Source organism: Arachis hypogaea, chromosome 15, assembly GCF_003086295.3.
Source record: "Arachis hypogaea cultivar Tifrunner chromosome 15, arahy.Tifrunner.gnm2.J5K5, whole genome shotgun sequence".
NCBI classification, from domain to species: domain Eukaryota; kingdom Viridiplantae; phylum Streptophyta; class Magnoliopsida; order Fabales; family Fabaceae; genus Arachis; species Arachis hypogaea.
In genome coordinates this window covers 141,877,640-141,904,627 of record NC_092050.1, presented here as the reverse complement: position 1 = coordinate 141,904,627, position 26,988 = coordinate 141,877,640, and the positions used below count along the sequence as shown (strand labels likewise).

The 26,988-nt window shown below is 31.9% G+C and overlaps 2 protein-coding genes across 5 annotated transcripts; one reads left to right on the top strand and one right to left on the bottom strand.

The window, feature by feature from the left end:
- Positions 1-10,091: 10,091 nt before the first annotated feature.
- LOC112750986 (phosphoethanolamine N-methyltransferase 2) lies at positions 10,092-17,504 on the top strand. 2 transcript variants are annotated; one of them, XM_025799938.3, is made up of 12 exons: positions 10,092-10,268; positions 10,470-10,603; positions 13,308-13,445; positions 13,555-13,692; positions 13,869-14,012; positions 14,236-14,346; positions 14,461-14,602; positions 15,691-15,971; positions 16,457-16,618; positions 16,708-16,761; positions 16,852-16,926; positions 17,174-17,504. In XM_025799938.3, exons 1-12 carry the CDS (start codon positions 10,226-10,228, stop codon positions 17,270-17,272), a joined length of 1,521 nt encoding a protein of 506 aa, XP_025655723.1. In that variant the 5' UTR covers positions 10,092-10,225; the 3' UTR covers positions 17,273-17,504. The 2 variants fall into 2 exon arrangements, with proteins under 2 accessions (XP_025655723.1, XP_072073137.1); XM_072217036.1 differs by lacking the exons at positions 10,092-10,268; positions 10,470-10,603 and adding an exon at positions 13,135-13,207.
- Positions 17,505-17,995: 491 nt separating this feature from the next.
- Positions 17,996-22,509, bottom strand: LOC112750987 (uncharacterized). 3 transcript variants are annotated; one of them, XM_025799940.3, is made up of 5 exons: positions 22,046-22,509; positions 21,620-21,725; positions 20,284-20,779; positions 20,076-20,165; positions 17,996-19,206 (listed from the first exon to the last, which is right to left on the bottom strand). In XM_025799940.3, the coding sequence occupies exons 3-5, from the start codon at positions 20,284-20,286 to the stop codon at positions 18,205-18,207; spliced, it is 1,095 nt and encodes a 364-aa protein (XP_025655725.1). In that variant the 5' UTR covers positions 20,287-20,779; positions 21,620-21,725; positions 22,046-22,509; the 3' UTR covers positions 17,996-18,204. The 3 variants fall into 3 exon arrangements, with proteins under 3 accessions (XP_025655725.1, XP_025655726.1, XP_072073138.1); XM_025799941.3 differs by having other exon boundaries at positions 20,076-20,162; XM_072217037.1 differs by lacking the exons at positions 21,620-21,725; positions 22,046-22,509 and having other exon boundaries at positions 20,076-20,415.
- Between the last annotated feature and the right edge of the window lie 4,479 nt (positions 22,510-26,988).

The following is a 26,988-nucleotide window of genomic DNA, read 5'->3' as shown; positions in this document are numbered from 1 at the left end:
GGAAGTAGCACGCTCTAACTCTGGAATTCACATTTATCAGCGGAAGTACACCATGGACCTTCTCAGAGATTTTGGTTATCTAGATTGCAAGCCTCTCTCTACTCCATTTGATTATAGTCAGAAACTCTTAAAGGAATCAGGTACCATTTTAACAGACAACACTGTTTACAGACAGCTCATCGGCCGACTCCTTTACCTCACAAACACTAGACCCGATATCTCTTATGTTGTGGGACGTTTGAGCCAATTTTTGGACTGTGCAACCACTTCTCATCTACAAGCTGCTTTTCGTGTACTCCGATATTTAAAAGGCCGACCAGCAACTGGTCTCTTCTTCTCCTCTACTTCTAATCTGCATCTCACTGGATTTGCCGACGCTGACTGGGCTATCTGTGCCGATACTCGTCGCTCCGTTTCCGGTTATTGCTTCATGCTTGGGAACTCGCTCATTAGCTGGAAGAGTAAGAAGCAAACCACAGTTGCCAAGTCCTCTGCAGAAGCTGAATATAGGTCTCTTGCTGTTGCCACTTGTGAAGCTAGTTGGTTATCTTTCTTAATGGATTTCATTGGCTTGCCGCTTCAAAAGTCTATCACTCTATTCTGTGACAACCAGTCAGCCATTCACATTGCTAATAATCCCATCTTTCATGAAAGAACTAAACACATTGAAGTGGACTGCCACCGTGAAAAGCATTTGTCTGGTCTCATTCATCTTATGCCAGTTCATTCCAAAGATCAACTTGCTGATTTTCTTACCAAAGCTCTGCCACCGAGTCCTTTTCTTGCTAATGTTTCCAAGCTAGGATTGTTAGATTTACACAATTCTAGCTTGTGGGAGGGTGTTACCTAGATTATTTCTTTATCAATAATAGGTTTACCATTGTAATTATTTTTTAGTGAGAGTACATAAAAAGTACATAGTATATAAAGTGTAATAACTAAACAAATATTTTCTAAGAGGATTTTTCATTCTCTCCAACAATGAGAAGAACTTATTTTTCTCCCTCTCTTAATCCCTTCTGGTTCATCAAACCATCAACATCACAGCTTGAACAGCTTAGGGCATGAGATTTTCTTCAACACTGAAAACAAGTTATAAAGGATAAAGATACAAAATTTTGTGTTTTTGTATTCTGTTTAGTGATAAATTAGAGCAAATTATAAAAATCTAATTTATTCTCATTTTTTTTTCATTCAAAAAATTTGAAACGAAAAATATAACAATAAAAAATATAATTATAAAAAATTAACAAGAATAATAAAAAATAAAAAATAAATTGTATCTTTTGTTAGTGTCTCCGTGTCTTTTCTGTCAGGATAGACACAAAATACACTAATTCAATATTCTTTGATATATTGTTTCTGTCTATATTTTCTCTGTCAAATATAATTTTGTGTCTTTATATTTCTGTTTTAGTGTCATGAATCTATAAACAAACGCAGCTTTGAGTATTATCATTTAACTTATGAAAGAAAGACCAATAATCTAACTCATAGTTAAAATTTTTAAAGAGTGAATGAGTGTCTTATTTTTTAGAAAATAAATTGACACATGCATGTATAATATTTTGAAACTATTTATATTATTAATCCTTTTTAAAATTCTCCTTTTAAAAATTGCCTATAATGTATATAGTTCTTTATCGAATGAATATCAATGACTTTTTAGATAGATTGTAGGTGCCAGCGATTTTTTTTTTTTGGTGACTTAAAAGAAAATAAACAAAAACTAAGAAAGAAAAAAAAAACAAGAAACTGCTTAAGAAAGGCAGTCCTGCTGAATACTACTCTCAAACTCCTTCCAAGGCAATGGAAGCTCCACTTGGGGAGAAATAGTCCTCATTGCAGTCTTTGCCATGATGTTTGCTACTGTATTTGCATCTCTCAAGATCAACCGAAGATCAGCACGCCATTTCCAAGACATGATATCTCGGATTTTTAACACCAAAGGATTAATAAACCCAGAGCAATCTTGTAAATTATTGACAATAGTAAATGCCTCCACACAGTCTGTCTCACATATAATGTCTCTTTGTTCCGAGTCCCATGCTAAAAAAAAGCCTCTCCAAATAGCAAACAACTCTCCTTGCAAAATGCTACGACTCTCAATTGTTCCCAGACAGCCTCGTTACCACCTTCCCTTCCAATCTCTGCTAACACAAGCAAAACTAACTCGAGCACCACTGCCAGGATAGCTAGCATCACAATTAATCTTAAAGGTACCCACTGAGGGGGGAATCCAAGAGCCACTAATGGTTGAGGGGATAGATAGTCGTTGCAACTCAAAAATATTTCGGAGCTCCTTTTCTAAGGACAAAGCCATACCAATCACCTTGTCTGTGGTCCAATGCTCGTGAGGATGAAAGATCTCGTTATTTCTCGAACACCAAATCCACCAGAGACCAGAAAAGAATCTAAAAGGGCGCTGTTTGCTATTATATAAGAACCAACTCATCAAATCCACTGGTTGATCGGAGATCCCTAAAGCTTGCCAAACAAGTTGGGCTTTTGAACAATCCCGAATACAATGTAAAACCGATTCCTGACCTGAGAAACATCGTGGACAGCTATCCGTGTGTGAAATGCCCCTCCTAAAACAAAATGCAGCAGTAGGAAGAGCCTCCCGAAGACATAGCCAGGCCAAAAATTTGTGCTTTTCTGGAACTTGTTGACGCCAAAGCCAAAGCCAATTACCCCTATCCTCCCAACTAAACATCTTCTTACTGAGTCACAAATAACCACTATGAGCATCATAAACCTTTGAGGCCGCACCAGTCCAACACCAACCGACCTCTGAACCAGCTTGAACATCTGGGTTGTAAGAGTTAATGTTGCTCTGCAGAGACTGATTCAGATGAGAATAGATATTCTCAAGGTTTCACTGTCCAGATGACCAAAGGTCCAAGATCCTGAGATCCGAATTAGAAATGTGAACATAATCCATCTCCTGACATAGTCGCCCCTCTCTTCTCCATTTAGAAAACCAAAAGTTCTGTTCCAAATCCCCAATGCACCAACTAAAACCTTCCTTCAGGATATCCCAAGCTCGACATATACTCTTCCAAACATAAGATCCCCTTCCTCGAGACCGACTAAAACAATCAGCCTTAGAAGAATGGTATTTCTCCGTCAATAGTTGAACCCATAGCTTGTCAGGATGGTGAAAAAGTTGCCAAACTAGTTTTCCAAGAAGAGCAATATTGGCACAAAAAGGATCTCTAATTCCCAGACCTCCAAACTTCTTAGGAGTGACCAACACTTTCCAGTTAACTAGATTCATGCCTCTACCATCAGCTTGACCCTTCCATAGAAAGTTTCGCATCATGGATTCTATCTTATTAGTTACCCCTTTAGGGAAGAGAGATACTTGCATGCGATAAGTAGGAATCGCAGTCACTACCGAGTTGAGCAAACAGAGTCTGCCTGCCTTATTAAGCAATGTCCCTTTCCAGCTGGCTAGCCTTCCCCGAATCTTGTCCAAAACATCGTTGAAAGTTACGCGTGTCACCCGAGAGTGATTAAGGTTCACCCCTAAATACTTGCCCAAGTTCTGGACGAATCTGATGGAGGAGACTCCAGTGAAAATCTCTTAGGTGCCAGCGATTATTTTTGGGTATAAGCCAATGATTGTATTTTTAGCATATAAATAGACATTTCTCATTATATGTTTAATAACAACGACAATTAATCTTTATTTTTAAATTATTATCATGAATTCAAAGAAAAAAATTGGTTGAGAAATGAAAAATGATTTCTCATATTCTAATAGTAATAAATCACAAATTTCTTACATATTAAGCTACATACATAAATAATGATTGCTATGATGTCTAAAAGACTAAAAGTATTTGTCTAATTTACTAAAAAAAATTAAAATTAATATTTAATTTTAAAAATATAAAAATAAATAATTATTAAATATTTAAATTTTATCATAAAAAATAAATTAGACATCAAATTATAAATATTATAAAATTTACCTACATATATGCATACAATTACAATAACTAACTCCTAACTAGTGTAACTAATTAATTACAACTCAGTTACTCTTTTATTTTTTTTTAACCAAAAAACTCAGCACAGTAAGATAGAGCAATTAGAGTATATAGAGTACATAGAGTCACTAATCAAATAAATACAAATTAATTCAAAGTCATCGTTGACATTGTTATTAATAACTAAAAATCAAGATCAGTCCATTTTTTGTAGCTCCTAATCGACCCTTTGATAAATTTTGAGACACTTGCTTCTAAATTTTTAAAAATTCTATCATTCTTTTTCAATTATATATTCTAAATTATAGCAAAAAAATTAATCAACTACCCATTATGTTCTTTTTTTATAAATATTTCTGTCCAACTCTCAATTGCTTGATTGTTTCTGGAATTGACCATATAATTTATGTTGTATCAACTTATTTGCTTTATATTACCATTCCTCCCATCAATTCATTGCTCATTGGCTCAAGTTACACGCACCCTCTCAAGTTGGGACCATGTTTGTCCATCATTCCTAGCTTGGTATAACAGAGTTCAAACAAATTAGGAGCCAATGCTTTTGTATGTGCGTCAATGCTTCCTTTGTAGAGATAGATAGCCGTTGGTAGTTTTTTAATTTCTTATAATTTATCTCTTAGAAAATGTCAATTTAATTTGCTTTAATATGTTTAGTTCTTTGATGATGAAAAACTAAATATGTAGCAATATGGAGTGTTGATATTGGCTGTTACAAAATAGATGACAACTAGTTAGATTTGTAAAATCTTCAATTCTTTCAACATTAAGGTAATCAACTGAGCTTCACATGTAGATGCTGCCAAAGTCCTATACTCATCTTCAAGAATCTAGCTACAATTATTTGCTTTTTGCTTTTCCATGTGACAATTGAAGTTCTTAAAAAGAAACCATATCTGTAGATGGATCTTTTAGAATCCGAGCAAATTGCCCAATCACTATGACCAAATCTGCATGAAACTGACATATACTAATTTGAGTATTGAAATACTTTTTATATGTATTTTTCGTATTTTTTGATGTTTGAGTTATATTAATTCTTTAAAAAAGAAGCGTATTATAATATCACAAAGCAAAAACTATATTTCAAAAGTCCATTCGGACAAGAACATATGCTAATATAGAGTCAGAAACATCCAAACAATAAAATTCTCGTGTATATATATATATATATATATAATCTCCCATAGATTTCCATGCAAAAATGCCATGTTAACATTCAAGTGGTGGATATGCCCATTCTTCACAACAACTATAACTAAAACAATCTTTAAAATTGCCATCTTTATAGTGAAATTAAAAGTGTCAAAATAATCTAAACTAGCCGTTTGTACGAAATTTGGGCCACGAAGGACTGGCAATGGGTAGGGTAGGGTAGGATTTAGACTTTACCTTAATCCTACCTGTGGGTTGAAAATTTTTTTAAAATTCTACCTATTCTACCTGCGGGTTGAGAATCTCTCAACCCTAACCCTATTCGCACCCTAAAGTTCTAAATCCTACCCTATCCGACCCTACCCGCAGAAACAAAAAAAAATCAAATAAATATAAAATTCAACCATTTTTAATTTTATACATATTAATAAAATAAAAAATAAAAAACTAAATTCAAATTAAAATTAAAAACAATAAAATCTTAAAGAAATTCAACATAAGAAGAAGATTGTGAGTACAAGACTCACTTTCTTCACTACATAACATAACTTTTATATATATATTATATAATATATTAAGGATGCGGGTAGGGTAAAGTAGGGTATACCCTAAACCCGTACCCTACCCTACCCGCATATAAATTTGTACCCTACCCTACCCTACCCGCAGCGGGTTGGGTAGATAACCCTACTCGAACATATTGGTCCAGGTTGAGTACCCGCAGATAGGGTATATATTACCAGCCCTAGCCACGAGCTAGCTTGGCTTTGAAACGCTCAACTAATTAAAATACTTCCACACTAAAACTATTACATCACATTCTTCTGTAAATTTTGATTTGAGGAGTGATAGGGACCAATAAATTTTGTGATTTGTAACCATCAATTAATCATTATTAATAATTTCAATTGTATGAAATTTTATTCAAAGATATAAAACTACTCACTTTACTTTTAATGATTAAGTACTGACCAAATTTCAATAAAACTACTAATCCTCTAAACATTTTCTTTTTAATTTTTTGAATCAACACCCCAAATAAGGTATTTTGGTAACATTCCTCCACGCTTTATATTTTCCTTTTTGAGATAAATGTTTTGTATGATTTTTTTAGCAGACATATATTTTATGTGATTTATAAAAGGTAATGACTAATGAGTAGCATTATTTAAAATAATAATTGGCACGCAACACAAGTCCAATGCAACCACGTGGGAAGGGGACCACGAGCCTCTATGTGATACCAAAATAGATTCATTATTTCGATTTTCGAAGTTACATCAATTTTTCTATCGCTGATTCCATTTGTCCTTTTTACTTTTAAAAAAATATTAGAAGATAATTAAAATTTATTATTTTTAATTATTAATTAATTATTAATATTTAAAAATATAAAATAAAATATATTATTAAATTATTAAATTAAAAAATTAAATTAATAATTAAGAATAATAAATTCTAATAAGTATTTAGTATTTTCTTTGTTTTAATTCTATTTTTTAAACAAATTCCAGGTTGCCTCGTCACGTAAATAAAAGGCGAAGCAAGATTATTACAATAATTTACGGTGCTTGATATGATCAATGATTGATGGTTGTTAGCAAAGAAAATAATCACGTGCAAATAATGCTCGCGTTATAATGGTTATAAGTTTCATGGACTTGTTACATATTCAACAATTTAGGGTGTGTTTGGTAAATACATTGGAAGTATAAGAAATGCGTTCAATCTTTTTTAATATTGTAATTTTTGTTTGACTATTTTTTTTCTTCTGAACCCGAGCATGATTCTGGATTTGAACTCCCGTTCACCAGAAACAATAAATTGTAGCTTTTGCGTTTAACTTCTGCGTTCACTCCATAAATTAAAAAATTAATTGGCATTCTACCAAATTTGCCATCCAATCTCATCTACAATAAAAAATACCAAAAATAATCATCCGAGTTCTTAAATTTTTTCATAGTTATACTTACTTTTTTAATATTATTATTAATACTCTTTGTTAAGTTTTAATTTTTATCAATTATTTATTTATTTTTTTATTAATAATATGGATATTTTTGTTTAGAAATTTTTTATGTTTTACTTATGTATATCATTGTATTTTTTTAATAGAATTTTTAATATTCATTATTCATATGTTTTTTAATTATTTTTATTAATACATATTTTTTTATAAAATTTTATTTTTTATTTGACTTTGTATATTTTTTTACTGTATATTCTTAAATTAGTATATATTTTATTTATTATTATTAATTTTTATAATATAAATTTTATTAAAAAGATATAATTAAATACAAAAAGAGTACGAAAGAAGAGTATTAATAAATTATAATAAAAGAGTACTAATTTTCAATACATAAATTTAAATTCTTTTCAAAAAATAATTATAGTAAAAAAAGTGTTAAAATAATATAAATTTGAATGATATAAATCCATGTACTTTTTAGTAATTTTTGTCTAAACGTAATTTTGAATAATGTAATCTAAATAACATTCATTTTATTATAATCCATTTTGATACAAAATTACCAAACATAAATCAGATTAACACCAACTCACTTTTTATCAAAATCAAGTTTGTAAAATTAATTTTATACAAAATTTCGTTTGCAAACTCTAATCCAAACACACACTTATATATGTATCCATATTAAATAATTTATTTTTAGAACATTTTATGATGTAATATTAAAATTTTTATATAATTAAAAGATTTAAAATGTAACTTTTATAACTGTTATTCTTTTAAATAAAGAAAAATATTAATATAAGTAAAAGATAGTTTTATATTGCATAATTTAAATTTTAAACTTACAAAAAAATTCTTATACGTAAAATCCGCTAGATATATAATTATTTATATAGAAATTTGAGATAAATGCTTCTATTAAAAGCGGTGTACATAGGGCTTGTTTGGGTGAGCTTTTAAAAAAAGATCTTTTTTTGAGTTATCTTTTTTTAAAAGATCTTATAGAGAAGTAAAAGTAATTTTATGTTTGGATATCTCATGTAAAAAGGTCTTTTTATCAATCAATTATGTTTGGGTATAACAATATAAAAGTACTTTTTTGTTTATTTATTAAATGAAAAACATCTTTTTTTTAAGGAAAAAAGATCTTTTAAAAAAAGATGTAAATTACAGCTTCTCAAAAAAGATCTTTTTTTTATTTTACTAGTGCTTTTACTTTTACTATTAGAAATTTGCCAAACACGTTAAAAAATAAAAAAAGATATTTTTTCATTGAAAAAAGATCTTTTTTTAACAAAATAATGGCGCCCAAACATGCACATATAGCAGCACATAGAAATGAGACTTTTTTTTTTTTTTTATTTATTACATTCACTTAATCATGAAATTCAAATTTGGATCTCCTATACATGCTACCCAAATTCCTGATTATTAGACTAGTAAATGAGAATAATAAAGAGAACGATATTTTCAATAAAAAATAAAAAGTTAATTAATATTAGTTTATGTATGATAATAAATATAAGAAAAAATATTAACAACAATGTTATATAATTAACAATAATTTGTATCTATATTTATAAGAATTTATAAACATAAAATATATAATTTAATTTGTATTTATAATTATTAAAATTTATATACATATATTAACATAACTTATATTTATATTTATCAAAATTTATTATAATTTATTTATTAAAGATAATTTGATATTTGTGCTTACTAATTAATGGTCAAAATAATTAAAATCGGCTAGCTTTCAAGATTTTCTAAAAGAGAAATGTTAAGAAGTACTAGAATTTATTGTCTTTTATTATCACTTGACTATTAACTTAATTTTTTTTAGTATAATAATTTAACAATATATTTTATTTGGGAGTTATTTAAATAAAGACGCTGAAAATGTCTTTTTATAAAGATATTTTTTAATAATTAAAATTTAACACATATAATCGATTAAATCATGTTATTTTTGTCAAAATTAGGCTAGACAAATTGATTTGACCGAAAAATGGTGAATCAAATCTTGAACTGGTCTAAATTAATATTATTTTTTATAAAAAATGACTACAATACCTTATTATAGAAAATGACTAAAATACTTCTATTATATATATTAATTTTAAAATTTCTAAATTTTAGTCCTTTATTTTTCTATAGTAGGGTTATGATTTAGAATTTTTAAAATTAATATATATATATATATATATATATAATAAGAATATTTTAATCATTCTCTATAATAAGGATATTGTTGTCATTTTTTTATAAAAAAATAATAATATTAATTTAGACCAATTTAAGATTTGATTCACCATTTTTTCAGTTAAATCAATTTGTTTAGTCTAATTTTGACAAAAATAACATGATTTAATTGATTATATATGTTAAATTTTAATTACTAAAAAATATCTTAAAAAAAAAACGTTTTAGGCTTCTTTATCTGAGTGACTTCTATTTTATTTTATACTTTTAAAAATACCGACGAGCTCCAGTATTTGTCGTTATGAAATATTAATCAGTGTTAATATTTTTGTGATATATATATATATGTGGAGAGGATCCATGTTATGGCTAATTTTTTTTGTTATGGAAGTAGAAGTGGTGATATATCTTAATATTATAATTTTTAGTGTTTTTAATCTTTTTTTACCGCAAATCGGATGGTTCGATTTGTGTACCTCCCACAAATCGAACGGTTCGATTTGTGTACCTCTAGAAATCGGACGGTCTAATTTCTGTAACTTTAATAAATCGGACGGTCCAATTTCTACTTTTTCTAATTAAACGATTCCACATTTGAGTATAACATCCCCAACAATCCACATTTTAAAAAAACACGACTACCACTCCAATATTAAAAATAAAAAATTCCCATGCTATGGCAGTACGGCGTTGCGTGGTGGGTGTTGCTATAAATAGTTGAAGCTGCTGCTGCAATTAACGTCACATGAAACCTTACACCTTCATTCTCATTCCATAATCTCCCTCTCTCTTCTCTCTCTTCGCCCAAATTAATTAAAAGTTAAAACTACTCGCAAAGCTTGCCTTGCTTCAATTTCGTCATTCCGCAGCCATGAATGTTATGATGCCTTCACTGGCTGCTACGACGCCGCAAGGTCACAAAATTCAGCCCCCTTTTTCCTTTCTTAATTTCTTCCGTACACACACACTGCAAATTAAATTAAATTGAACACTCTTTCTGTACTTGTAGAATTGAACGTAATTAAGTAAACGAATTAATTGACGTTAATGTGATTGTATGCATGGACGAAGTGGTTAATTACTGAATGTTAATGTTAATGTGGTTATGAATGAAGATAATAGAGGTGGTGGTAGAGATGAACGGTGCGTTCAGAGAAGCTACTGGATTGAGCATTCTGCAGATTTGTCGGTGGAGTCAATGATGCTCGATTCAAACGCCTCTGATCTCGACAAGGAAGAAAGACCCGAAGTAACTGCCTTCTCTTCCTTCCCTACCCTCATTTCTCGATCTCTATTCATTTTCCTTAATTATCTATAATCTCAAATGCTGTTGAATAATATAACTTTTACATTGTCAATATGCAACATTTAAACTTAAATAGAAACAGGAAACATTGGGTCAAATAATGAAAAAATATGCAAGATCAGAGTACAGTAATGATGCGTTTTAACTTTTAAGTAAGTAAACACACAAAAATATGTTATGTGTTCTTATGCTTGTATATTTTGGGATGTAAACTTATGCCTTTATTATTTCTATCTATAACCAATTATACGGATTATTAATTTTCAACAGCTGTACACTTTCTTCTTATGTTTATATTGCTGGAAACATATTACGTACTATCATTCACAATTTTGTAGCTTTTATCTTTGATTGTTAACTGGCCTGGTCCCCAACACTTTGTAAAGTATTTTCATTTTGTTCATTTTTATGGCCAACACTCGTATAAAAATGGTAAAAATAATTTTTTTAAGTTGTTTATTTGGCCACGATTAAAAAATTATCTAAAAAACGTAAATTAATAATAAAATTATAAATTATGAAATAAGATTAAAAATTTAAGAAAAAAATAATTATATTAATTATTCTAACTAATAATAGTTCAAACGATACTAAATTTTTTAAATTAATATAAAATAAATTTTTTTAAATTTCAATTTTACAATAAATTTTATTTAAAAAAATCAAAAATAAATGAGATTATAGACTAAAAATAAAACAATCAACCATAAGAATTAGTAGATTAAAATATAAATCTTTAAAAATTAAAAAAAATTATTAAAAGAATATAAAAAATGATAAATAAAAACTAAACTCGTAAAAAATTATTAAATTCACAAAATAAGAAAAAGTATCAAAATAATAATGAACTGAAAGTAAAAAATAATATTATAAAATTTATAAAAAAATAATAAAAATAAAATAATTCTCTAATAAATTTTTTGTTAAAATTTTAAATTTTAAACAAATTAAAAAATTAGCATCAAAGTCAAATTAATGATGTCAAGAATATAACAACGCTTTTTAATAAAAATAACACTTTTAATTTATGCTACGTATCAAAAAATTTAATACATGACAATCTATTTAATAAATAAGATTAGTTGTCTTTATTTAAAAATGTTTTAAATGTTTTTACCTGAGTCTCTACCAAATTTTATAGTTATTTTTGTTTTATATGTCAATTTATATATATAATGGAATTTTATTTTTTTGTGTACGACGTGAATCACTACACTTATTTATCTGTAAAAGTCATATTAATTTTCAACATATTCCTTACTAGGGTTTAGCTAATATATTGATATTACTATTAGTAAAAAAGTAAAAGTTTTAAAACTTTTATCTTCATAGATACACAATAAATATTTAAAAAATTAATTTTTTTTGTCTTTTTTAATAAAAATGTTTATAATTGGTAATCTTAGAACACATGCTAATTAAATCCTACTTTCATATTATTCACAGTTTTATATATATGACAAGGAAAACGATAATTATTTAGTTATTTAGTCACATTGAAGCCATATTATAATATTTACTTTATATCCATCTTATTTATATAAAAGAAAATTAAAAATGCATATCTTGGCATTTATCTACATCCATATTAGTAACGGTATTTAATATGAAATATAAATTGCTGTACGCCTAATAGCTTGGTCTATATACATGTATGATAATAACATTTTTGTGTGGGGAAGTACTACTGTAAAGATTTGTTTTGTACAGATTAAGTTTTTGTGGTTAAAAATAACTACACATATATATCAACAGTGACACTAATATTATTAAATAATAATTTATATGGTTTAAAATGAATATCTGTATGTTTCTGTATAAATTTACATCTGTATACTATAATTCACCATTTGTGTATTACATGTGAATTTATTATGTTCTGTCATTTATATGACATTGCAATATTAAACTTTGGTAACATAAATCGAATAATATATAGTGAAATAAAACAGTATAGCACTGATATATTAATTTTACTAATCATCAAGACGCTGAATTAGCTTTTTAATATTATTGTCTGGTTCATGGTACAGTTGAGGTTGCTATGGCATGAGACATGTATACTGAACAAACAAAAGGACCCAGTAGAAAGTGCTTAAAAAAACAACTAAATGTTTGCACTCTTCCTCCTTTTAGGATTTATTATTTTAGGTTAACAAGCTGTATCTATCAATCTTTCTGTGCCAAATAATGATAAAATCTTAATTTGTGATGATGAAAAATAATTAAAAAAAAAAGTGCTGGTTGAAAGTTATTTTAATTTATTTTTCAATAAATATACTGTGTAAAAACATTGAAAACTTCAAAACTTTAAATTTTCAATAAAATATTTTCTTATTTAACACTTTAATAGTTTAATAAGTGCCCTGAGACTAGAAGACATGTCATTTATTGAGAGAACAAATAGTTATTATCATCTATTTTGCTGGTAATTATAATTTGAGCTATAGTTCCTTCTTTTATTTTTTCTTGACTTGATTATTCGGCAGCTTTCATTTTAGATAATTGAAACAGCATAGGATGAGACTGAGTCTTGCAAACTTCCTTGTGTACCATTTTTCTGTCATAGTGATTTATCCTTTTACCATCTTTTCTTTATTTTTCAGTTGTTATGTAACTCATCTATTTTTTAATTCACATTACTTAGGTACTGTCTCTATTACCAGCATATGAAGGAAAATCAGTCTTAGAGCTGGGAGCAGGTATTGGAAGATTTACAGGTGAATTGGCCAAGAAAGCTGGCCAGCTGCTTGCAGTGGACTTCATTGAGAGTGCAATCAAGAAGGTAACTATTGTCTCTTACCACACTGTACATTTATGGCTGATACAAGTTAAAGTAAAACTTTTGGTTCATGAATATTTTTCTTTCATCTTGCTAAATAATATTTCTGCAGAATGAAAGCATTAATGGACACCACAAGAATGTCAAGTTCATGTGTGCTGATGTTACATCCCCAAACTTGCATATTTCTGAAGGATCAATTGATTTGATATTCTCAAATTGGTTGCTTATGTATCTTTCAGATAAAGAGGTGAGCTATTGAATTTCACTTGCAGATTGTCATAAATTTTGTTCTACTGCTGTTTTGTGAAAGAAAGCTATTGAATCATTGACACAGAAAGCTATTGAATCATTGTCACACTTTTTTCTTATCTGTGTTGTATTATGGCTTGGTTAAGGCTTTTATTTTCCTCTGGCTCATCTCAGGTTGAGAATCTAGCTGAAAGGATGATCAAATGGTTAAAGGTTGGTGGATATATATTCTTCAGGGAATCTTGTTTCCATCAATCTGGAGATTCCAAGAGAAAATACAACCCAACTCACTACAGGGAACCCAGATTTTACACGAAGGTTTGTTCTGAAAGTAACTATTACTTCCCTTGAACCATTTACTTGAATAAATATGAAGTTGACATTGATTTTGAAATCAAATGGAAAGTCTTGGCTTGTATTTTAGAGAATGAACCTTCATATTAAATAAAAGTACCTTTGTGCAGCATAATTGATATTATTCAAAATGTTCAATTGCATAATTAGTATCATATAAAAGGTCTCCCTCCCATTTTTCATGCAGGTATATAAAGAGTGCCATATGAATGATGAAACAGGGGATTCCTATGAGCTTTCCCTTGTTGGCTGTAAATGCATTGGAGCTTATGTCAGAAATAAGAAGAATCAAAACCAGGCAACAGAGCTGCCTTTCTATTTATCTAATTTTAGCTTGATCAGTTAGCTGAAACTACATGACTTATTTATTTTTTATGTTTTTAATTAATATGTGACAACTCCTTTTATGCAGATTTGCTGGATATGGAAAAAAGTCAGGTCACAAGATGATAAAGGGTTCCAGAGGTTCTTAGACAGTGTGGAGTACAGTCATAAGGATATCTTAAGATATGAGCATGTTTATGGCCAAGGTTTTGTGAGCACAGGAGGACTTGGTATGTCTTGAATCTTGATATTGTTGGGTATACGAAGATGGTTTCAAGACACGATTAGATGGCTTTCTTTAGAGAGATATTTGTCTCCACACTTAGTTGATATAGGGTTGATGACAATACTCTCCCATGATACAATAAAACCAATGAATTTCTTAATTAGCAATAATAAAATTTCTTAACTCTCTTGAACAAGAAAATTAAAAGCACACTTTTTAATTTTCTTTTGTTGCACTCTACAAACAGTGGGTTAGTATTCATATATATATATATATATATTGCATGGATAGTAATCAAAAGTTACGTAGCTATTTAATGGTTGTGACTTTTTCAATGGTTCTAAATTTAACAAATATGTCTTATCAATGTACATGTTATTTCCTTTATGAAACATACTCAAAAAACATCCTTTTGTCAAACAATACAATGGTTCCATACACAAAGTATTACCGTTATTGTTTGAACCATGCTAAACGGTTAATAACCATTAATTACTTCATTATTATTAAAAATAATATTAATAATATTAATAATAATATTACAAATTTATAAATATATTTACCTTTCTCTCCTCATATCTTGTAATCCTATAGAGATTTTTTTTCATTCCCTTTAGTTGACATGGAAGACTAAAAGGTTTGATGTTTGCTTGCCAAGTAAAATCAATTCATTACAAAGATGGATGGAAGCTGAAATATATAACATCACATTAAAATGATTAATTCCCTGACTAAGGAGATAGCAAATCCTACATTTTCCGACCTCTTATTCTTAATTCAGTGCTCTTTAGCTTTTTGTCATCATCTTTTGCTCTTGGATTGGTTAATATATACTATCTCTGTTTTAGAATAACAGTAAATAATGAACAAAGTGATACAGTAACGGATAATGTGTATATTGATTTTCTAATGCATGACTTTATGCAAATTGACTATTATTTTAAATCAGAAAGATTATCATACTTAGGACACTGTTTCTTTCAGAAGAATGTCAAAATCTATTGTGCTAATTTGTCATCGATTCATTTTAGGAATCAGGTTCATCAAAGCTTTCTGATATTTCTAATATATAGTTGCTTATTGCTTGAGCAGAAACAACAAAGGAAATTGTTAAAAAGTTGGGACTGAAACCAGGTCAGAAAATATTGGATGTCGGTTGTGGTACTGGAGGAGGTGATATTTACATGGCTGAAAATTTTGATGTTGATGTTGTTGGGATTGACCTCTCCATAAATATGATTTCTCTTGCCATTGAACGTGTCATTGGACTCAAATGCACGGTTGAATTTGAATGTGCCGATTGCACCAGAAAAACATATCCCAAGAATACATTTGATGTAATCTACACTCATGATGCCATGTTACACATCAAAGTAAGGAACCATCTTTGGTGTTTTAATAAGAACTTGTATTATGTGTAAATATATCATATGGGATATCATGTAAACAAAACACTCCATCTACTATTAAGTAGGATGTGACTAATCTAAGTGGGATTGGCATCTCATTCAATGGTGCATGAAGTATAAGTCAGCATGATGTCCCATAACAAAATATATAGACATATCGTTCTTCAATTAGAAAACAATCTATGTAATTCAAAGGATCAGGGAGGTATCACTAAATGCTAAAATTTGGGGATGACAAAAAAAAATATATATTTAGCTCATTCAGTGCTCATGGTTGAGATTTTGATGAGTATATTTTAGAGCTGTGAGATCAAACTTAAATTTTATCAAATAAATTGTAGTTCTAGATTTTAGTTTGATTGATATTTTTTTTTTTGGGTCTGCTTGAAGTATTCTTTCCTTTCATTTCTGAAGCTTTATTCTCAGCTATTTTCTGTGGTTTAATGCAGGATAAACCGGCACTGTTTGAATCATTTTATAAGTGGTTGAAGCATGGAGGTACACTTCTAATTACTGATTATTGCAAACGAGCTGGAAGCATATCATTAGAATGTGAAGAATACATTAAAAAAGGAGGATATTATATCCATGACATGGAAGCATATTATCAGGTATGGTAGCATATTGTAAGATATTAGTGACAACATAATTTATTCTTGCTTACATTTATTTTAAGACATGTCCCTTGTTTCCTACACAGATGCTTAAGAATGCTGGATTCGATGATGTAATTGCTGAGGACCAAACAGAACTGGTTTGTCAAATACTACAATTTACTTTCTTTGACATTTAATCAAATTGTTCTTCTGAAGATACAATAAAATTGTTACTTGTGTGATTTCAGTTCATGAAAACACTACAACAGGAGCTAAATGCCCTTGAGAACAAGAAGCATTATTTCATTGATGAATTCTCTGAGGTGAGTTCCTTAGGGTATATCTATTAGTTGAGATCATGAAAAGGAAGGGAAGACAAGGAGGGGGCTAGGAGAGTGAAATTGACTCGATTTTATTCATCAAGCCATTCCTTTTCTCCCTTCCCTTCCAAGATCCTAACTCTCAGAGGAACACTTATAAAATATATTTCGAATAAGACTTAGGTGCTGCTTATTTAAATATAGTTGTTTCTAATTTCGAAACATTGATGACTGGAATCACTAATTGCAGGAAGACTACAATGAGATTGTTGAGAGATGGAGGGCCAAGCAGATTAGAGGTGCAGCTGGGGAGCAGAAATGGGGCTTGTTCATTGCCAAGAAAAAATGATACTTATTTATCATGATATGTCATGTTATAGCCATTTTTAGTTCAATGTGACTAGAGATTTCCCTATGATATAGTTTGGATGTTATTCTGTTGTTATTTGTATATTTAGATGGACAAAATCTTTGTGGGTTTAGCACTAGGAGAAAAGCTTTTTATGCCCCCTCTTCTGCTTGAATGTGATGTTCACTTCATTTTATGAGTTCTAATTCTATGCTAAAAATCAATTTCAATATCCTGTTTTCAATTGTTTCGGCTTTAATGAAATTGCCAAATTGGCCACCTTCAAAAGTAGCTGTGAATCAGAGATGGTAGAATACAGTAGAAATTATAATCAGTTCTATGCTAAGAATGGTTCTTGTTTGATTCACATTTTGTTTATTATAAAAGTAGAAAACGTGCTTCTCGCTCAGTGCACTTCAATGTGAAGCAAAAATGTGTCCCTCAAAAGGTAAAACAAACAAGCTTGAATGATTTGGTTTTGGATTCTTCCTGGGGTTTTAGAATTAACAGAGGGATTTTAGAAATTGCAACTGAACCAAACTTGTTAAATAGTATAGAGAAAGTGTGATCCCAGAAAGAAAGAGCTAAGGTTATTTTTCTATACTAGCTGTTAAATATTTGTAAGGCTAGCCATTATTCATATTTTCCTTCATTCAAATATAAGCCAACTCTAGTTTTTATGCTGGATGCTTAAACAATTAAGCACTGGTTTCATCCGAGAAGTGTTGGAAGAAGCAAATTCATTATGTGCCTCAACAAATTAGCTGATCATTCCAATAAGTAAAGAACAAAATGAATTGATCAATATTCAATATTACACTTTTCCTTTGCACATATCTAACAATTCAACCTCAAAGACATGCATGAGGGTCAGCTTCCTATGGCAATGCTATTACAACTAAGAAATGACAGAGAACAGCATACCAACATAACTAACGAACTTCGGGACCCTCGGCCAGCCTGTTTCTTTGTCTTCTTTTATGCTTGAAATCTTCGGGACCAGCTAGACGAGTAGAAGACAAATTCATCTCCTCTAGAAGCTCTTTTGCCAACTCAACCTTTCCTGATTTGTTTAAATTATTGATTAGAGATCGATAGATGTATATTGAAGGGAGGATCCCCTTCAGTTTCATCTCCCTGAAGCATTTCAAAGATTCCTCAGCATTTCCTGATCTGCCGAAACTCTCAATTAATGCAGTATATGTAAGCAAATCCGGTTCGATGCCATTCTCACTCATTTCCTTAAAATACACAATACACATGTCTGTTCTTCCCGCCTTCCGCAAGCCATTCAATACAGTATTATAAGAAACAATATCCGGAACAAAACCAGCTTCCTTCATGGTTGTAAACACATCAAGCATTTCATCCACACGACCTGTACGGCCCAATATATCTAGAACAATATTATATGTGACCAAGTCAAGACTATAGTTACGACTCTTAAGATAATCAAATATCACCAAGGCCTTATCCTTCTGTCCACTTTTGACAAGGGCGAAAATGATCTTGTTTACAAATGATGTACTCGAACAAGTTATTTCTGATACTTCTTCAATGAATCTGAGTAGCTCGATACAACCATTGGCTTTTGTGAAAGCCTGGGCAAAACTAAGACATGAAGATGCACTTGGGGATTTACAGGACAGCAATAATTTCTTGAAGGCTTGACACGAAAGGTCTATGTCATTCTTCTGACTTGCCTCTGCTAACAAGACAATATACACATTAGGGGGAACAGAAATGTTCCTGTCTTGTAAAGCTTGTAGCATTTGACTCACAGCAGAAAAATTTCCAATCTTGCACATCTTATCAATATATGCAGCATAACCTTTGACACTTGATGCTGCCACATTTTCAATTGTGGCATGAAATTCCTTCAAGACTTTCTCCGCTGCTATCTCTTTGTCAGGAGATGCCGCTGTTGAAAAAAACTGAAAATTCCCAATGAATTAACTTTTGCTGATTAAAATCAGACAGATTCAAAAGAGATTGATTGAGAATTGAGACCAGAAATAATATATAACTACATTGGGAAGAGAGTCATCACTAATTAGACTAATTAATTGTATGGTTTTCATGAAAAGGATGTTAAACTAATGGTAGTCCAAGACAATAATTAACATGTGAAAACTATTTGTATCCTGCTGCGTTTATCCACTAAGACAGGACACAAAGACACAAAATTATCTTTGGTAGAAGACATGGAGACAGACATTATGTTCTGAAATAATGATTTAGTGTATTTTGTATCTTTCTTGACAAAAAAGACACAGAAATACTAATAAGAAACACAACTTATTTTTCTATTTTTTCTTTTATTTTTCTTATTAATTTTTTTGTAATTACATTTTTTATTATTATATTTTTCTTCCTGAAGCTTTTGCGTGGAAAAACTGAGAGTAAATTGGACTTTTATAATTTGTTCTTTTTATATTTAGTTTATACCAAACAAAATACAAAAATACTAATTTTTGTCTTTTTAATGCCTTGTCTTGTTCTCTCTTCAAAACCAATCACAACTCAAAGAACACTTTAAATTAGCTGAACAAACACTAGCAGCACTATTCCAAAACTATAAATGCTATACTTGACATTAGGTTAATCTCATTGGATCAAATCCTTTATTTCATTTTACTTTTAATGTCCCAATAATCACAGTTTATGTGTACTCTTGCAGTGCAGAGTATGTAAAAGACAAGACTTTCCAATAATTCAGAGAGCAGTGACTACTTATTCAAGATGAAATTATGAACTTGAATACAGAAATGAAAACAATTAGGAAGGGGGAGAAGGTACCAACCAAAGGGTAAGAGGAGGAGAGTGGAAGGTGGAGGGCGAGGGCGGAGTGCAAACGAGACACAGAGAGAACAAGTTGTTGCTGCTGCAGCTGCTGTAGAGAATAACAAAGGAACCTTGAAGTTGTTATATTTGAAGCAATCGATAACATCATCGATGAGCAAAGATTCAAACATGCAGAGTGCAGTTTTTGGTACAAGTATGAGAACAACCATTTGGGGTTTCCCACGCTATGTGCTCTGCTACGGTACCAAGGTTTTTGCCTGCTTCCTTCTCCCTTCTTCCTTCTTCCTTCTTCCTTCTCCCTTCACATTCCCATACCCTCGCACTCAAGATTAATAATATGTTTTATTTTTTTTTGTTAAATCCTTACTTATTTAGAATAAGAGTAAGACTAAGGTTCTGAAAACCGGACCGGTCATTAAACCGTTTTTGTTACTGGTTTACTGGTTCAACTGGTTCAACCGTAGTCTACCCAGAAAAACCGTTTTATAATAAAATAATAAATAAATTATAAATAAACACTCTAAAGTATAATTATAAATAAAAGTATAAAACACTCTAAAGAATCATTGTCCAAGGTTTCTAATTTTGATGACAAACAACTAAATGCTGTTAGAAAGCTTCTCTAGGATGCTTCTCCTTCTTCATTTACGGTCGAAAGCAAAGATAGCCTCGCTGAGTTGAAAGTTGCTTCCCTGCCTCCAACTAGATCAAATTGTAACCAAAATTCAGAATAAACAAGAAATAAAAATACATCAATTAAGAGAAAGGCTTCAATTTTAGTTTTTGTCTATTTTTGATTTTGTGCTAGAAACTTGAAATTGTATTCCCCTACTTCTGGCTAAAAAAACCCATACATTTTTAATTTAATTATAACTAGACCATGAGTTACCCTCAAAACTAAAGCTTCAATAAACAAACTATGTCATAACAGATATGCAAATAAAAAGAGCAACTAATTATGAAAAAGAAAAAAGAACATGAATATATGATTACATGAAATGAGGTGAGGAAATAATTAAACTGAAATATGTCTAGTAAACTCCTGAAATGTGTCTAGTAAACTCTTGGGTACCAAAAAAGATCAGTAGTTACATTCAAAGAATTAAAAGAAAGAGGAACACATGAAGAATTCAAAATAAGATCACATAGAAATATGCTTGGTTTAGTAATTTGTTCTTGCCATTCAGGTCTCAACTACCTCAATATTGAATCCTACCTCAATTTTCTTTGGATAATGTACAAATCATGCTTTTAAAAATCTTTTAATTCAATAATACATACTTGATACTTCTTCCACCTTGTTGCTCCCTTTCTACCAACTTGGACATCATAACACATGCTTGCTCTTAATTGCTCTCAGCATTGACACCAAGGAACCAAAAACATCAAAGCATTCTATTGCTAACCACTACTTCATCCTAGCCATAAATATTGCTACAACACTACATACAGTACAATAAATGCACCAAAGGTCAACAATTCAACAACAACATTGAAGTGTACGAGTAGAGACATATACTGAGGTATAAACTTGGATCATACCTGATCATGGAGGAGTGACAATAGTTTATCAGTGTCACTCTCGGATAAGCCATTCTCAGGAGTAATCTGTAGCTTGGGACACTTGAAGGGATACCCAGGTAAGCATCTATAAAGAGAAAGACACAGAAGGGCCAATTTAATATCAATTCACCATAAAAAAAATTAAAAAATAAACAGAAATAATAACACAAACTATCTTAAATCCTGTTGAATGTCAAACCATTAAGATCTACATATGAATTGACAACAAAGGTGCAAAAGGACGATAATGCAGTAATCAAATCATCAATTATCACAAGACCTTCAATAATCAGCAAAATCACAACACACAAAACAGGAACATAGCAGAACCAGAGCTCATCAGTAATCAAATAATCATTGAACAGGACATAAAAAAAATGCAGAAGAAGTGAGCAGTGAACTGACCTTTGAAGTTTGGGGATCTGGGCTCTGGGGCTTGACGAACAGATGGCAGCAGTGGCTCGACGGACAAACGAACAGCAGCTGAGGCTAGGGTTTTGAACTTTTTCTTTGGTTGAGAGGACTTGAGGTTGAGTTGAGTTCTGGAGAGTGAAGAAGGAGAGAAGGGGGAAAGGGGCTCTCAGCGCTACCGAAGCTTTTTTTTTTTTTGTTATAAACGAAACGGCGACGAGAGGACGGCGCGCAGGACGAAGACGATGGAGGATGGATGCCGAGCGAGGAAGAAAAGACCAAAGTGCGAACAGGGGGTTGAGGACAAGACGAAGAGAGAAGCCTCGGACAACCACGGACGGCGGCAATGGCTCACTCACTCCGTTCGGCGACTGTGGAGGCTAGCTAGGGTTTTCTTTCTTTGAATTGAGGAGAATGAAGGAAGGAAAGTTAGGAACGAAATGGGGAGGCGCACAGCACAGAGCAACGCGTTCTTGTAACTGAAACGGCGTCGTTTCTGCAAAACCGGCCGGTTACCGGTTCGATCCAACCGGCCGGTTCAACGGTTTGCTTCCAGTTCTATGATAAGCGGTTTTAAGTTAAGAACCGAACCGTTTATGTTGCTGGTTTCCGGTCGGACCGGTTTACTCCTAAAAATTTATATTTTAAATAAATTAATTTTTTAAAAAAATAATAAAGCTTTTAGAATACAAAATACAAACATATTATTTTTAAATTAATTTTTATGATTAGGGTAAAAAATTTTAATTTAAACTAATTTATTTAAATTTTTTATCGTAGAAAGTTGTATTAACCTTTTTTTCAAAAATTAACTTGTCAAAAATATAAATTTTTAAGAATTTATTTATTACTTTAGTTATGGAATAATTTTAGTTATTCTTATAAATTCATACATTACTCATAATTTTTTTCATTCACAGTGCTGTCATTCTTTTATAGTTGGGTCATTTTGTCAAATTTTAAAATTTTTCAGGAGCTATTTTGTCAATAATAAAAGTTAGGTATCATGTTGTCAGCGCCATAATCTTTCGGGTACCGAGTTGGTATTTACCTCTTTTATATTTTAACAGAGGCCTTACTTACTACTCCCTAGATGAGTTAGCCACATTGTCACACCATCGGACGCCATTCTCCCTTACTTGAGCGAGGTTGCGTTTGGTGACACGATGCAGCTCAGGGACTTTGTATCCGACAACACCCCGATTACTGTATTTGTGGAGATTTGGCATCTAGAGACCCACACTTTTCACCTGCCTTGGAGGTGAGTACACTATCACTTTGCAGGATGTTGCATACCACCTTGGGTGTATAACCGACGAAGAGCCAGTGGGTGGGTGCTTGCGTAACTTCTAGATATGGTACCAGCACCCGACGTGGGAGTAGATAGAGGAGCTCCTCGGTGCTAGGCCTTTGCATATTCAGCAGCAGGGGGCGCGGTGGAAGGAGTCGTTTTTCATGAAGCTGACATAGCTTAGGGACAGAGTACATCATATGCCATCTGGTACAAATTCAGTCACCCTCTGACAATACATGAAGTGTTACATCCTGTTGCTGATCGGGAGTTACCTAATAACATATAAGTCAAACAACTAGATCCATATCAGGTGTCTTCCATTGTTAACCGACTTCAAGAGGGGTCACAATATGTCTTGGGGATCCGCTGTGTTTGCATGAGCGTACCACTCATTATGCTCTACAGCACATCGATCCACCATTAATATTGTTGGATGCATGCCACTACTGGTGTCATGGATATATCATCGATTTTTAGAGTGGTGCCCATCTGAGAGGTAGATTTCAAGGTTTCCAATGACCGTGAGATATATTATTTTATATATGATTTTTCTCTTGTCATTCATAGTAATTTTATTTTATTTTAGGTGAATATCCATCTCAATTCTTGATAATTTCTTCGAAGGACTATGTGTCTCCCAAGAAAAAAATATCCATTTCGACCATTGATAATTAATTTTATGAGACTAGCTAGTCCTTCTGTCAATGATCTTTCTCCAGAACATGCTTATGGGACACGTTAATTACTAATATATCCTTTATTTAATTTTTATAAGTAAAAATAATTTAAAAATCACTAATATTTCTCAGTTTTACACAATAAATTTAGTCAATGTATTTGAAAAAAATAACCAAAAAAAAAAAACTAACAATTACCCCGAAAAGATAACGAGACTCCCAACAAAAAAGAATTTGCTAATCTTAGTTGGCTTTTAACGGATAAATCAACAGTTTTTTAACATGCTATGTAGGCTTATTCCGTTAATACAGAGAAAAATATTGACAGTAGGGCTAACCAGTCTCACAGAAATAAAGTTCAAGGGACAAAAATGATAGTTTTTTTATTAAGAGTCTTGTTGTCTTTCAAAACTATCAGGGGTCGTTTAGGATTTTTTTTTTTCTCTTTTATTTTGCATCAAGTGATGCATTGCTTGTTATTGTTGCATATGTCTACAGGTTGATACGCATGGCTGACACAGCCAATAAATAAGACCCCACAACTACAATAATGAAATACATGACACAACTAGGTATCCTCTGTGGCCTGATCGGGGCACCCTTTTCGAGTATGGCCTGTTTGTTTGCATAGTCCATACCTTTTTTCTACACGCTCGACCTCATCCATCTCATTACGAAATATTGTAGAAACTGGTTTCCCAGTAGCTTTTTTATGCATGGCGGAAACTCTACCTCATACACCTTGAACACTGCCTCTTATATATACACTGGATGAACATATCTCTCCCACTCGACACTTGCTGTGGCACAAGTAGTAAATGCATGATGACACAGAAAATGAAGTGTCTAGAAAGGACCACAGTCACATGTGCCTGCACTCAAACATTGAGATCCTCCTATTGCGATGTGTTACTCGCATCTTTGGAATTTCTCCCTATTTTTCTCAATACCAGCTAGCAGCTAGTGAAAAACTGATTACGGACTGTCAATTGTGTTTGTGCCTCCCTATCCTTCATGACAAACAACTGCTAGAGCCTCTTGTAAGTACATCTAACAATGGATGAAATCGGTTAATACCGCGTACCTTTCAAAACAGCTTTCATGCACTCAGAGAGCTTTGTTGTAATGTGCCCAAGCCTGCGACCGCTATCACAATGTTGTAACCATATTTTCTTGTTGAATCTACTGGACCAGTCTGACATCTCATGGGATTAAAATGGAATCGATAGACATTCATCCCAAAATAATTATGATAAACAAGAATATACTTTAGACATTGAATAATGGCTTACCAATATCTGAGATTCGGTCGGAGGACAATACGGAGACTCCAAGGACATCCTGCTGCATATTGCTTGCAATGCACATGGTACTTTGATCGATCCAACTCTATGACTCTGTACTCAACACTTCTCCAAATGATGTAATTCTTCACACTTAACATGACAACTTCTTTGTTTTTGAATCTGTGACTAATGCAAAACGCCACACCACTATCTGTGCTGTAATCATCTCCACCTATATTGGAAATGGAGTTTTCTCATGCATCGCGTCCAGATCCAATGTATAATAGTGGCTGAGTACAACTGATAACTTCGAAATTGATTTTGGAGCAGGAAGAAAATACCGAACTATTCCACCGATAGGAGTCTCTGGTACAAACTTATGCTCATCATCATCCTCAGAAGAACCATTTTTGTTGCTATCAGCAACATACTCTTCATCCGACTTCTTACTGTCCACGTCCATGTGTACCACTGGACTAGCACAGTGCAGAGGGAGTGGTGCAAGAAGTGGGTCATCTTGGACAAAATTCGAGTGCCTAGAACCACCACCACCAACATCACCAACCTCCACAGAATGCTCCATCACTTGTTCGGCCATAATTCTCTCGTGGATATCAAACATCAGGCACATGCTCATCGCCATCGAGTCAAAAAGTACAAAACCAAAATACTCGATTTTTCACCAGTGCTAGCAACCTATATCTAACTTTTTCAATCTCCTTTGTCCCATTAGCACCAAAACTCATCAATATCAGACTCTGTAACTCAGACAAAGAACTTAGTCTCCAAGTGCGCAAGAGAATAGGACTATCACACTCAAACACAACTCCATTGTCACTGTTTCTCATATGACAATGGGGATATATAATTACAACAATATATCCACTACCACTAGATACTTTTACTAGATTTATTGAAAGAATGGAGAAGAAGTGAAATGTTTATGGAGAAGACTAATACTTATATATTCTTTTATACCTGGTCGAAATTTCTCGTAGTCTATCTCGTTTAGAATGTAAATGATATAGTTTTTTACATATCTCGCTTAAATTGTAAACGAGTTGAATTTAAGTGTATCTCGTTTACATTATTTACGGTGTAAACGAGATACGTGTAGTGCATCCTCTCTCATGTATCACGTATGCAAATGTGATATATTCAACGCAATATATATCTTATCTCGTTTATATTGTATAAGCAGCGAGCAATTGTGATCAGCGACTGGCGGTAGGGAAATGAGACATAACTGTGAGCAAGAGGCACGGAGATGAGGTTGATGTGAGACGCCGCTGCTGTGTGTGTTTGTTCTTATGCTTGACCGCAGGGAGAGAAGCGAGCCACCGCGAAGCACAGACTGGCGACAAACGATACAGGAGTTGGCAGATGCAGTGGATCCCGCAAAGGAGATGCGCGACCACACGGTGTTAGCGACAACGACTCTAGAGTGGAAAGATTGAGATGCCGTTTTGGTTCATTTTAGAGTGAGAGAGTGTGTTGGGTAGGGAGATTAAGGTTAGGGGGTGGATTGTTAAGATGGAATTTGATTACTTAATTAAAAATTCCATCTATATCTGTATATTAATAAGATTGTCATAACAGCAAAATACGGTAGCCAATTCAGTATCATTTTTTTGTCAAAGTTGCATTTCGACGAATTTACGAATGCGCTTATCAAATTTT